Genomic DNA, 13,231 nt, shown 5'->3' on the forward strand with positions numbered 1-13,231 from the left:
CCGCACCATTGGCCCGACGATGGCCGTGACGCCCCAGAGTGACCGAGTGTCCTTCCTGTACACTTGCCTCGTCCTGCCGGAAGGCCGTTTTAAGCTAGTGCTAGCTAGTACTTGTACTCGTGAGGATAAAAAGCGTAGTAAAACATGGACCTTTAGATGGATGTCGATATCAAATGGACAATTGCACAAAAACAATACATTAGACCTAATACTTTCATTGGGGGCGCTAATCATTGCTAAGGTGGAAAGTTCCTAATAAAAGAATTGAAATCCAGATGCGAAGAGACTGTCCTCTCAAATATAAGCAGTAATCCCCCACTTAATCAACACGTAATCCCCCCAGTGTAAAAAAAAGAAAAAGGCCAATTAGATGCATCTTGATGTTGATTACGGTTTTTATTCCCCCTGGGTAACATTATTCTAGGATGAGTCCCTTAGTAGTCCATGTAGCAGACATTACATTGAGCACAGTGGCTACACAATCAAGTAACCGAGGGATTAACACAAACCATCTGAAACGGATCTGTTTATTTCTTTTGAGCTACAGTTCACAATTTACTTTATTCACAGGTACCGGTGATTAAAAACACATTTACAGTTAGAATTACTTAAAAACACTTGTGTCAAGACGTTAAAAAAGGGGTGAAAAAAGTTAAATCATGCACAAATATTCAAAACCATTTCCTTCAAAGACACAAACAGCCCTGAGACTTTTTTTTCCCTTCACCGATGATCCAGAAAATTCTAGGAGCGGGACTTGCTGACCCAGTGGTACTTATCCACACGAGGCCCAGTGAAGGTAAACATAGCCCGGTAGGAATGGAAACCTTTGGAGCCCGCCAGGTGCTGTGGTGAGAGATGAGGTAGAGGGACGAGAGGCAGGAAGGTGTCCCCGCCGAATGGCTTCCTTTTGGGGTGGGTGAGCCATGTCTGGGGTGCGCCAGGAGCAAACTCGCTGAACTAAAGGGTGTTTGTAAAATACACGTCGATAATGATGTGATGGAACGTAACAAAGTAGTACTTATTTTACTTGGGTAGATTTTGAGTTAACTGTAAAAGGAGGAAATGTAAATCCAATGGTAACGTTACATTTGAATTAGCTTTAAAAAAACCTCAAAGTTAAGTTGAAGGGTTTAAAGTATGTGGGAAGGAGAAGGCTAAAACTAGCCTCAGTCTATACTGTACTTTCAAGCAATAAGGTGGCTAAAGTACGACCAGTCTTTCCCTGTGCCGACTTACCCGGTAGACGCTTTTGGGATTGCTAACAGTCGGGATGGTTTTGGGTTCGGCACCGAGAGCAGCAGATGGCCCGCTGCTGCTATCACCGCCCTCTTCCTCCTCCACCCCATCATCATCATCATCCTCATCCGAAGAACTCTCCGAGGGTACGTCCAGGCTGGCTCGCTCCACGGCATCGTTGACTCGCCGGGAGAAGTGGCCGTCGGCACGCCGGCTGCCGTCCACCTTTGAGATGGAGAAGGGGGTGCCGTGTTCGCCGTACCTGCCACACATGTCTCAACGTTCAATTTTCAAGCAACTTCCATTAAAAAAAATAACGACAAAGACCATGCTATTAAATTTCCAGTAGAGGACGGTCAGTCATTAAGCAAACCATTTGTCATTTAGATTTTCAAATAAACAAGCCTCTGGGCTTGTTGGATACAAAATGTCCGCCAACCTGCACGACACTTCTCCGGGGTCAACCCACACGGTGAGCTCCTGAGGCAGGCCCAGGTCCTCGTAGCGCACGCTGCTTCTATCGCACGCCTTCTGAAGCACCGGATCCTGTTGTTGTACCCGGTTCATTCGCAGACACCTAAAGCGGAGAAGAAAAAAAAAAAAATCTAGAATTGTTGGCCATTATGTAGAAGTCCCATGCTTTGAAAACGCTACCCAAAGAGTGACACTGAAGCATACCTGTAGGCCTGCCCCTTGGTGGGCACGTTGGGGTGCCAGTGGTTCTTGTAGCTCTCAAACAAGGCGGACGTGAGCGCGGTGCCGAAGCGCTCACGGCCGTCGTTGTCCAGACACCCGTAGCGCTTGACCACGCGGCCCATGAAAAAGACGGCGGCGGCAATTTCCTCCTTCATAGCGTCGTTTCAAATGGAGCACCTGAAAGAACAAGACTGCTTCTCTGCTACAACGAGGTGGGATTTTTTTTTATTAAAAAAAAAGCACGTAGGGTGCTCTGACAAGTAAAAAAAAAAAAAAGTAAAGAAGATAAAGGGAACTAGAACAGCTCAAGCAAACATATTTGCTGTTGGCGCCCCACCGAAAAGTCAGCCTTCTTGTTCCAAACTCTTAACTTGACTGGTGTCACAAGTCTGGCGTGGGATGAGCCGACACCTGTCGACACTTGAATTAATTGGCATGTGGGCGGAGCAAACCATCTGATTGGTCCAATGGGAGGACTGCTCGAACGGCTCTTCCGTTTTCTCATTTGCAATTCATCGATTTTCAAATCAACGATATATATTTTTTTGGTAATGATAAAAAAAAAAATCCATTCATCCATTTTCCGATCTGCCTTATCCTCACAAGGGTTGCGGGAAGTGACATCGATTTACGGTTTTGTATTTTTAATGATGTTTATTCATTTATTTTTGTTTTGTATTTTTTTATTCTTCAATATGGGTGAAAAAAAAGAAAAGTAAATCACTGGATACTATTGATTTTTGTTTTTTTTAATTATTTGAAGTCTACATGGATTGAAGCCATTTTTTTTGACACACAACAGATGACAATCAACAAATCTGCATCCAAAACCACCAGCATAAAACGTCAACAATTTCAACAAGTAAAAGCACCACCGCCAACAACAACAGGAAAAGAAAGAACTGAGCCCAAAGTGCAAATTGTTGCATTGTTTTCAAAAATTGAGTGTGCCTTTATAAAAACATTTGGATGACCTATGGAGTATATTTCAGTTCTTCTATTCAATACAACAAAAGGCAAAAAGTGCTTTATACAGCTACAATCAAAAATCAGAAAACGCGGAAATAACCCCCCATAAAAGTATAATTGAGCATTTTTTTTTGTAACATTGAATGAACGACTAGGCGCTAAAGTGACGTGTCTGATTGTAAAACAGACGCGTGAGCGGGAATGAAAGCAGCGTCAATTTAAGCGTGTTCGACTCCAAAAAATAAATTAAATGAAACAAAAACGCCAGACTGGACCCACTCGTGAAAATAAATAGGTATCAAACAATAATCATTAAATACGAAGGTTCACTCTGCGGCAGACACACACGCACACAAGTTATGCGAGGCTTGGTTGAGTACCAAAAACTGCAACGATTCTTTCAAAAGTGAGCAATTTTCAATGTTTTGGGACCATGGATGCAGACTACCAACCGCACGACGACCACCGATTTGTTTCTCAGTAAGCGGCCAATGAAAAGCATGTGAAAGCCAAATCTGCCTTCCAAAACCAGAAATATGCCTCAGAACTCAGAAGAGATTTTTTTTTTTTCAAAATGATGCGACTGACTTCTTTTGACGCTTGTGTGCCTTATTACAGTTTTGTGACTATATTAATCCATGCCTTAATCCACTTGTGAAGCTTTCTGTGACTCTTTAAGTCTCTCAATGTGTCTGTTGCGACTTGCTGATGAGAGTCCCTGATGTCTGGATTTTGGCCTGTTTTATTGTCCCTTCTCTTCCCCCCCCCCCCTTTCCTGCTTGAAAAGATGGTTCCAGGCTCGATTGCAACCTGCTGATGACATGAAAGGAACGGCTCATATTATCACACAGGGAAAGTGGGGGGAGGGAAGAGAAGTGGCAGTAAAACAGGCCAACTTCCAGTTGTCAGGGGCTTATTTTGTCATCGGCAGATTGCAAGAGCGATGCGAAAAGACTGTCACAGACATTGTGAGAGTAGTACAGTATATAGGCAATACTTAAGAGTGAACCTACTTTTGGCACGTTTGACTTTCGTTGTTAGTCGTGACCCGCACAAGCCTTAAAGCGCAAAATACACGTCGCTGCTATGTTTCTACCAGTGTCGCAGCAAAGGCTTTTGGTTCAGATTGATGCTTGCGTCGTCGGGCTTTTTTCAGCCTCGAGAATCGCCGGCCTAACGAAACATAATAAACGTACATGGCACCTTACTATCAAGTTCTTGTAATGCGACTGACAAAACATTTCAAGCCTCTCGGATGCGCGTGACTTTAGATGAATTATCTTTGAAGAAAAGCTGAGGTTTAAACTCACCTGGTGTGCCGCAGTAACCAGGTTCTAACTCCATCTGTCTGTCTTGTTTCCTGCTAGAGCCCTGATAAAAGTACCGGTAGCTGCCTGGTGTCAGTGCTCACGACTGTGGTGAAAACAGAATCCGTCACCCATGAATAAAGAGCACCCCCTGACCCCCCCCCCACAAAAAAGACAAAATAAAATACACATGAGGTGTTGCACGAGTGTGTGGAGAGGCTGGCTGATGCTGTGGTGGAGTTGCTGGTAAAGGAGTGTGAATAGACGCCGGTGCCACAACCCTCCCGGTATTACTTTTTCTTCCGCGTCTCCCCCCCCCCCCAAGATGCCGCATGGCCGACACCAGTCCGACAGATCGGCGCTGCCCCGACGATCGCTCCCCACCTTACAACGGGAGCTTCTTCAACTGCTCGAAGGTGATGAAGAACTGAGCTGCAGGTGAAGGAAAACAAGCTATTTTTTCCCTAAACTTCCCTTGCACCAAAATTCACTCAATTAAGTTTTTTTTTGTCGCTTTTCAATGGTGATGCGGTCGGACAAGTGACTACCCGATTTAAAAAAATAATAAATAAAACCGTGGACTTCACGCGAGTGACTTGCCACAGCAACGGCAATGCAAAGGATACGATAATGTTCCAAGGCCCCAGCCGCAGCCAGTTGGGCCAAAATCCTTTGTAGAGCGCGAAGAAGCCCTCGTTCCTCCACGTCTGCATCACGCCGTCCAGCGTGCCTTTGTACATGGGTGCCCCCGACAGCACCCGCTGGTTCATCATGCGCGTGCGCACCACGTCTACGGGGTTGGAGGCCAGCGCCCCCGCCAGGCCGCATGTGAAACTTGAACTGCACGGACGCAGGAGGGGCAAAAAAAATATATATATACAACAAAAGGAGATCAATGGGAAGATTAAGTGGCAAAAAGTTGAGACACTTGTGTAAAAACAAAGACTTTGGTCGGTACGGATTCAACTCCTGTATTCAAGTAGAAAGTTAAAAAAAAAAAAATCAGTCCAAGAAAATACATATTCAACTCAAGTGCAGAAATGTGAAAAAAAGACAAACACTCCGATTTCAAACTTCCCCTTCCCACACCCGAATTGTGATGATCAAACAGTCTTACATGAAGTGTGTCAAAATGGTGTCGCCCATGACGCCTGATCGCAGGAGGTGTTTCTTTGTGATGTCGTAGACGGGAAGCTCAACGCCGACGACGATGGCGGCCCGCTGCGCCGTGGGAATGACGCCCTGAGGGACACCGATAGACAAACGTGAGCAGGGAAAACGGCGGCGACGGCTTTGCAAGTGGCCCCCCCCTGACTCACTCGCCACAGGCCTTTGGTGCCCTCCGTCTGGTAGATGTTGATGAAGTTGGACATCATGCTGCCTTGCAGCAGACTGCCCTGCGCCTGCATTCGGATCTGCAATTTCAAGAGGTTTAGAATGGGGGGGAAAGAAAAATGGCACTATATACCAACACAAAATAGGCATATGAGGTGCAGGATCATCATCCTCGCCTGTTTCTACACTGTAGCACCAAATGAAATCTAGAATGGTTTCATAGTGACCATGAAATGGCTCACGAAAATGTTCAACAAGCATTTAACAGAGCCCGTTTAGCCAAGGTAAACTTTCAGGAACAATAAAATGCAGGTCAAGAATTATTCGAAAAAGTCTTTGTCCGAGCCGCTGGGGGGGCGCTGACAAACGCACGAAGGTGAAAGGTCAGATTTCTACCGCCTCAGCTTCTTTTGAACTCAGGAGGAAGCCTGCAATACTTTTGTCCATCAGGCCAAGACTGGTCACCTTGAGGACATCCGTGGGATTGGCCAGCGAGGACGACAGGACGCCGGAGACCACTCCACAGAAGACGTTGATGACCATGGTCTCGTCTGTCATCAAACAAACAACAACACGTTTGACAATAAATAGAATGAAAAAAAAAAACAAGTACGTACGTGGAGTGGTACTGACCTTCTGGGCGACTGACAAAAAGCCTCTTCAGGGAGTTATAGGTTCCGATCTTGATGGTCCCATAAGACGCTTGTCTCAAGAGCGCAGGAGAGATCCTGCAAGGAGGAGACGTTAAAAAACAAAATACCCAAAGGAGAAAGAATTACAGCTGCTTTTCCAAGGTGGTCCATGGGCCTTGCCCGATAAAATGTGCTCGTTTTGAAGGCGCCAATGCACTGCTTCTTCTAGTCCAAATTGCAAATTCACAAAAAGCGAGCGGCCTATTAAGATATTAAAAAGTATCAATTGTATTTTCACTTGTGGATGCAGCACTTGATCACCAAACCACCGCATTACACAGCGCTGCTCTCGTGGAAACAATTTCAAACATCAGAAGTTTGATGCTCCTATCCGTGCATCGCACATCCAACAGCACCGCAGCTCTGCCTCGCTCTGGGTGTCGACAGAATAGAACACGCAAAGTCCTTTACCCTGAGTAGAGCGCTCGGATGCCCTCTTCCTTGCCAATCCTGAACAGGGCGTGGAACATGCCTTTGTAGCGCACCTCCATGTACTGGGACTGACCCTGCACCTGGAGCCGCGTCTTTGTCAAATCGATGGGGAACGTGCCTAAGAATACAAACACATCATGAACAATTGGAATGTGGTGACAATGAAGCAATTACGTGTCGGCATACAAAAAAGGCCAAATACACTGTGTACCACCGCATTGTGGGTGTGTTTTTAACCCTCCTGTTATGTTTGCCACTGTGGTTACACAAAAACAAAGTTATATACAGTAGAGAGACTTTTTTTAAGGAAAAATGTGGGAGGAAACCAAAGTACCCGGAGAAAACCCATGCAGACACAGAGAGAACATGCAAACTCCACACGGGAAGGGCCGGAGCCGGGATCCAACCCACGACCTCTGCATTGTGAGGTGGACGCGCTAACCACTCGACTGCCGGGCCACCAATAACATTGATTTTATATTTTTTTGACGTTACATTTTTTGTCTGTATTACAGTGAAGGAGCAGCACAATGTCCAATGGATTGAAGGAAAGAAATGTGCCAAAAGCTGTTGAATTTGTTACAGTGCAGTTAATGATGTCAATACGGTATGTTTTAATAAAGTACACTATTATGAAATGCTATTTTTCTTATTAAAAACGCATCTCAAAAAGGCTGGAATGAACTGATGGCATTTGAATTTAGTTCAAAGAGTAAAGGCATCAGTCTACAAGAAACTTCAAATGGAATTTAAGTAAAATACATAAAAGAAAATTTAACATAGCCGAGTATACAGTATATAAAATTAAAAATATATTCCTGCCATAAATTTAAATGAAGAAGCAGGTCTATTTTAACTGCAACATAACGGGACGGGTTAATAGGCAAGTCCCACTCAAATATAGAAACATTTACGCTGTTCATAAAAATTGATTTAAATACATGATCAAAAAAAAGAATAATTTTGAGCCCTGCAGGGTCAATACCTTTACCCAAAAAAATGTAAAAGCTAATTGCCGAGTCACAATCGTTGGTGCGGTGCATCACCTACCGAATTCTGCGACGATCGAGGCCATCCCGCCGTAGATGAACGGCTTCCAGTTCAGGTTGACCATCTCTGCCGTGGGGGCTCCAGCGGCTGCGGCTGCGGCTGCGGCAGCCTCCGCCTGCTGCAGCCCGGCCAGGAACAAGAGTAAGCCGCCCAGGCACAAGTCCACGCAACAGCGCTGTGACAGCAGGCGAACAAGCACGGTGAAAAACATGATGCTTCCGAGAACGGCAGGGGCTGCCTCATCAGCATCAGCACCCGAAAGCACATTGCGGCCGGAAACTGAGGCCAAGCGTCGTCACGACAGCCGCATCATTGCTATTTGCTGTGGGCCACGTCAATCAATCGTGTACGCAACGCGATTCCAACAACGGTAAAAATAACTCGTAGTTAATTGATATTTTTTTCATTAAGGCCCAACGAGGCCAAAAACGGTTTGATTAATACAAGTGAATATAAATGTCTACATATCAAGTACGCGCTGAGAAAAGACACGAGACATCGCCAAATCGGCTGGATAACTGCTATGGGCTGTCAACCATGTCAATCAAATATTTATGCGATCTCATTGGAGGAACGGCCCTCGAATGTAACACATACTAAAATATCCTTTGTAAAGTCACAAAATTGACAACGGCAGGAAATATGAATGCCACTAAACATGTAATATTGAAATATGTTCTTATACATATTCCAAACACAGACAGTAAAGCCGGAAAGAGACACAAACGTCGTCACGTTGTCTATTACGTTGTAATTGGCCGACTTGCGCTGTCAGTCAAACGCTCCGAGATTCAATTGGAGGAGGACGAAATTATCTGAACGACCCGTCCACGGGAACACGAATTGAAGTTCTTTATGAAGTCACGTTGTCCGACAACAAAACCGCCGAATAAATATTAAAATGTAACTTTAACATTTCTTTCATACGTTTGGAATTTTACTACATAATTTGAGGATTCATTTTGAACGCCGTCGTAGTGAATTAGCTCTTGTCGGCTAGCATTTTCTGGGGATTTCTAGCCTGTTGGATCACTTCCAAATAATTCCCGATCCAAATAAATTGTATTTACATACCTGGACGTAGTCGAGAAAATCCACAAACTGCCACTAAGATCGCTTTTCCGCGAGTCAAGACTCACGCATGGTTTACACCGACGGGGGGAAGAAAAGAAAAAAACTTGTTAGCCGTCTCGCTCGGCTGGACTCAGCTAATGTCAAGTGAAACAGAAAAGCGACACAGCCTAGATTTCCGGGTCAAACTTTCAAAGTAAAACGCCTCAATCGTTCGAAGCAAGGTCATGAGAGTATCAAAGTGAAATTGTGTTGTTCGTTGTAATTCGAAGAATTATAACAATTGGGGCTATTGTACGAGGTGACAGAATTAAGTGCGAGCGCAGTGCGAGGTGAAATACACTAGTAGTTTCAAAATAAGTTTGCCCAACTGGGGAGTTGCCGGAAGTACGGAAGGCTGTGGCTTCTACCAGGCAATGAATAAATAAAAATTCACACCACGTTATAACGTGATGAAATTCATATTTTAAAGTTCTTGATTTCACCTTATACGTATAACGTGATAATTCTTGCGTTTTGATATGACTTTGTAACTTTAAATGAATAATATTGTTCACGGTAAATGCGATCAATATAGACGTCTTCGTCTTTAACATAATGACAATCAATCACAATATTGCCAGTGAGGGTGTTTTATTGAGTTAAAAACAACATGGCAAAAAGATCCCACAGCAGCAGGAAATTGTAATTTTCCTAGAGTGGACTATTACTATCATCTTTCCACATTTTATTCTATCATTCCCAGCCGGGATTCACAGAACGTTGCGCAGCAAATCGGTGAACCTCTTGGAAAGCTGCTGGAACAGCGACATCAGGTTGCTATGGCAACAGAGAGTCAACAATGGAAATATTCGCGGTGGGAATGAAAATACGGAGCCAACAAGTGTGAATCTATCGTTTCTAAATGTCCATGTGAACTCGCGAAAAAAAATAAGTACCCTCCTCTGTACCCCCCCTAAAAAAAATCACCGAATAGGTGAATTTGTAGGTGCCGAACCACAAGAACGCAGGGGTCAAGTGAGGGTGTACCTAAAAGAGCAACCAAGTCTCACCGGGGTCCGGGCGAGGTCCCACTCTGCCGTTTGCGCTGACCGCAAAAGAGCTTGGCCGCACGCTGAGCGCAGTACACCAGCCTGGCCAGCAGGAGGCTCTTCACGGGCATCTTAAACCTGTAACTCAAACGGAAAGCGACAACGGCAAACGCACAATGTCTTGCGCATCAGTAAAAATGATCCATTCATCCATTATCTGATCTGCTTATCCTCACGAGGGTCGCGAGCGTGCTGGAAGCTATCCCAGCTATGTTCGGGCAGCAGGCGGAGTACACCCTGAACTGGTTGCCAACCAATCTCAGCAGGACTAATTTAAGATCGTTTTTTTTTTGTGCATCATGCTAAGCGGATGCAAATATCTTAGGGTGAGTAGTTATGCCTTATTTTAGTTTCAGATTTTTTTTCCTTCTTAAAAAATATTTTTTTCGGTATTTAATCCATTTGTTGATTAATTTCAATGTATTTGACTTTAGTCACGTGAATTTTCGACATCACCGAGAACAGAGTGAACGGCGTACCCGAGACAAACGGCCATCTCGCACAACATTGTAACATCCTCTGCTTACCGATTGTCCTCGGAAAAAAAAAGCTCCTGCTTGGTTAAGAAAAAGGAACGAAAGGAAAACAAAAGAGATGTCAGGAAATTGGCGTTGTCTCGAGGCGTAAACACAACCCAAAGCGGAGTCCTCACCTGGAATCCACAGCCCGCCAGCCACGCTAACTGCTGAGGCGGGCGCTTTTCAAAAGGTCCTGAAAGATCCAGCGGCGCTTGGATGACATCGATGCATTGTGTCAAACGCGGAGGCACCTATTTTTGTTTGTTTTTAATGGGGAATGGTGGTGCGGTGGTGGGGGTTGCAGGTTGATAAAAAGCTCTCGGGTTGCTGTGATGCCATTAGTCCAAGTCACGTGAAGCTCATCAACGAAACGACACCACCAATGAGACAGTCCAAAGTCATTTCCTGTTTTGTTTTTTTTTCCCGTTGTTGTCCGATATATTAGCGTCTGTTGTAGTTTTTTGTTTCCTATTCATTAGCATTTGCATAGTTTCCGTCTATTATAAAATTGAACTCTGGTGAAATAGTCAAGAACAAGTCAAAAAAATTTAGTGGAACCCACAAAACACAACCGTTTTTAATGATGTTTTAATTTTGAAAAATAGCACTCTACAGTCTCGTGCTTTTGTATAAAATCAGTAACGGTATTTTATTTTTTTTAATAAAAAAAAGAATAGTTTTTGTATCTTGATTTGCCTCAGTTCAATGGATATTGGGCTGATCCTTCAGGTGTGTGCACTTTGGCCAACAGGGAGCAGTATAACGCATACTGTACATAATAAAGACACAAAGAAGACAGTTACTAACTCAGTAAGACGGGCCAATCAGAAACTCCCGCAAATGGAAGGTTTTGCGTTTATAATCCAGAGAATTGTACTCGGAGCTGGAGAACTGCATCATTTTATAAGAATTAAGTCCAAATGATCATATATAATGGAAAAAAAAAAGTTACCGGTAATCAAAATACCACCGGTAGAATTAGTATAGCAAAAACATTTTGAATCCTGACTTTATTTCCACCATTTATTTTTTTCCCTTCAGAATCACGACCCTATCATGGAAATCCTTTAACGTGAGGTCCTTTCATGCATGGCTGTGAAAAAACATCATTAGCCATATCTGTTTGTGCGTGAAGCTGAGTGGAAAATGTCCCGTAATGGCAAATGTCTCTCCCGAGGGCGGGTGGGAGTAAAGTAGGTCTGCCAGGTTGTACGTTAACTCGAGCTGCTGTTTTTTTTTTTTTTTGAAAATGACTCAACCGTACAGGACCCGGCGCGGGGGGATGTCTGAAAAAAAAAGCTTCATTTAATCAAGTCACTGGCTGGTCGATGGCGGCGGGAGTGCACGAGTTGCACACGCAGCCTGTGTCGGGGATCGCGAGAGGACTAGAGCGAGCATGACGGCGGCGGCGGCGGCGGGCGACGGGTTGAAGCCACGGGTGACGGGTTTCATCCTGAGCGTGGCCTCCTGCCTCATCGTGGGCACCAACCTTCTGGTGGCTGCAGCCCTCCTGCGCCTTCTGGCTAAAAGGTGCAGCCAGAGCTGGTGCTTCGTCCTCAACCTCGCCCTGGCTGACATCCTGGTGGGCTTGGCCATTACCGGTCTGGCCACAGAGGACTTCGGTACCAACGTCACCTCCACGGACTACCACCACCACCATCGCTACTACCGCCACGGCGCCGGGAACTTCACATCCCCGGCTCCGGGAAAGAGCCGCTGTTTGATGCGGATGGCCTTTGTGATGTCGCCGTGCACGGCGTCCATTTTGTCCATGTTTCTGATCTCGTTGGACCGCTACGCCGCCATCAAGGTGCCCCTGAGGTACACCAGGTTTTCTGGAAAGGGGACGGCGGCCGGATCCCTGGTGGCTCTTTGGGCTTGTTCGGTCATCGTGGGATTCTTACCAGGTAAAAAAATCACTCAATCAGTAGATTGAGATCTGGAGACTTTTTTAATGTGAAGTACCTGAATCTTTTATTTGGTATTTTCAAGGATCTTCATTTCACAGCGTTTTATTTGAGCTGCACTGCTGGAAGCTTTTTATTTCTATTTTTAGATTTTAGGTGGCAAACGTTGCGACGGCTTTCCCGACTCATCCTCCTCCCCCTCCTGTCCGCAGTGATGGTCCGCCAGCTGCAGACGGACGGCTACGGTGGCCTGTGCGCCTTCTTCTCCGTCATCTACCCGACGGGCATCATCGTCCTGTTCAGCGCCTGTTTCTTCCCCGTCCTCTCTGCGTTTGTGTACATCTACATGGACATCCTGAAGATTGCCTGTGGCCACCAACGCCAGATCTTCCAGATCAGCCAGGCGGGCTCTCGGACTACCGCCGTCCACCGGCACTCTTCCCAGTGGCCCCAAGCGAGGAGCCGCTACTGGAGCCACGTCAAGGCCCTGAGGACCGTGGCCTTGCTAGTGGGCTGCTTCCTGACCCTGTGGTGTCCCTTCTTCGTGGTGAGCATCGTGCAGCTGCTGTGTAAAAGCTGCCGGCTCATCACGGTGTTGGAGAACCACCTGTGGCTGCTGGGCATGTCCAACTCGCTCATCAATCCACTCGTCTACGCCTGTTGGCAGAGGGAGGTGAGGACGCAGATAGCGGACATGTTTGCGTGCCTGGCGGGGAGGGGGTCGGCTCCCGGACCGGTCTACGGTTGGAGACCTTCAGTGGCGAGGACGGACTCGAACTGGCGGCCTCGAACTGGAGCCTAAACCGTCTTACTTTTGGCAAGAAAAGGCACTTCCATGTCATATGACCAAAGCAGAGTGAAGAAGAAAGACTGTGATGGGATTCCAACCCAGAACCCTTTGACTCTGAGGCCCAATTTACTCAC

The 13,231-nt window shown here is 45.7% G+C and overlaps 3 protein-coding genes across 3 annotated transcripts; 1 reads left to right on the forward strand and 2 right to left on the reverse strand.

Annotated features, from left to right (window-relative positions):
* Window positions 1-511: 511 nt before the first annotated feature.
* Window positions 512-2,093, reverse strand: LOC127588776 (maternal B9.10 protein-like). Its single transcript, XM_052047640.1, has 4 exons — window positions 1,918-2,093; window positions 1,679-1,816; window positions 1,240-1,501; window positions 512-960 (listed from the first exon to the last, which is right to left on the reverse strand). Exons 1-4 carry the CDS (start codon window positions 2,088-2,090, stop codon window positions 745-747), a joined length of 789 nt encoding a protein of 262 aa, XP_051903600.1. The 5' UTR covers window positions 2,091-2,093; the 3' UTR covers window positions 512-744.
* A 75-nt stretch (window positions 2,094-2,168) lies between these two features.
* Window positions 2,169-8,292, reverse strand: LOC127588773 (kidney mitochondrial carrier protein 1-like). The gene is made up of 8 exons (XM_052047634.1): window positions 7,721-8,292; window positions 6,650-6,788; window positions 6,180-6,274; window positions 6,012-6,097; window positions 5,531-5,626; window positions 5,329-5,453; window positions 4,838-5,051; window positions 2,169-4,638 (listed from the first exon to the last, which is right to left on the reverse strand). Exons 1-8 carry the CDS (start codon window positions 7,929-7,931, stop codon window positions 4,597-4,599), a joined length of 1,008 nt encoding a protein of 335 aa, XP_051903594.1. The 5' UTR covers window positions 7,932-8,292; the 3' UTR covers window positions 2,169-4,596.
* A 3,117-nt stretch (window positions 8,293-11,409) lies between these two features.
* On the forward strand, window positions 11,410-13,109 carry LOC127588812 (glucose-dependent insulinotropic receptor-like). The gene is made up of 2 exons (XM_052047678.1): window positions 11,410-12,307; window positions 12,520-13,109. Exons 1-2 carry the CDS (start codon window positions 11,797-11,799, stop codon window positions 13,107-13,109), a joined length of 1,101 nt encoding a protein of 366 aa, XP_051903638.1. The 5' UTR covers window positions 11,410-11,796.
* Window positions 13,110-13,231: the final 122 nt, after the last annotated feature.

The sequence above is a fragment of the Hippocampus zosterae genome, chromosome 16 (genome assembly GCF_025434085.1).
Source record: "Hippocampus zosterae strain Florida chromosome 16, ASM2543408v3, whole genome shotgun sequence".
Taxonomy (NCBI): Eukaryota; Metazoa; Chordata; class Actinopteri; order Syngnathiformes; family Syngnathidae; genus Hippocampus; species Hippocampus zosterae.

What these genes read in the sequence shown, in the direction of transcription:
- LOC127588776 (XM_052047640.1), bottom strand. Translation starts at nt 2,090, where the DNA reads ATGAAGGAGGAAATTGCCGCCGCCGTCTTTTTCATGGGCCGCGTGGTC. An exon ending in ACCAAGGGGCAGGCCTACAG is followed by an intron (nt 1,817 to 1,917) that starts GTATGCTTCAGT and finishes TCTCCGCTTTAG; the next exon opens with GTGTCTGCGAATGAACCGGG. An exon ending in ATCCCAAAAGCGTCTACCGG is followed by an intron (nt 961 to 1,239) that starts GTAAGTCGGCAC and finishes AACACCCTTTAG; the next exon opens with TTCAGCGAGTTTGCTCCTGG.
- LOC127588773 (XM_052047634.1), bottom strand. Translation starts at nt 7,931, where the DNA reads ATGTTTTTCACCGTGCTTGTTCGCCTGCTGTCACAGCGCTGTTGCGTG. An exon ending in ATCCGAGCGCTCTACTCAGG is followed by an intron (nt 6,275 to 6,649) that starts GTAAAGGACTTT and finishes TCCTCCTTGCAG; the next exon opens with GATCTCTCCTGCGCTCTTGA. An exon ending in GCACCAAAGGCCTGTGGCGA is followed by an intron (nt 5,454 to 5,530) that starts GTGAGTCAGGGG and finishes GGTGTCCCTCAG; the next exon opens with GGCGTCATTCCCACGGCGCA.
- LOC127588812 (XM_052047678.1), top strand. Translation starts at nt 11,797, where the DNA reads ATGACGGCGGCGGCGGCGGCGGGCGACGGGTTGAAGCCACGGGTGACG. An exon ending in CATCGTGGGATTCTTACCAG is followed by an intron (nt 12,308 to 12,519) that starts GTAAAAAAATCA and finishes TCCTGTCCGCAG; the next exon opens with TGATGGTCCGCCAGCTGCAG.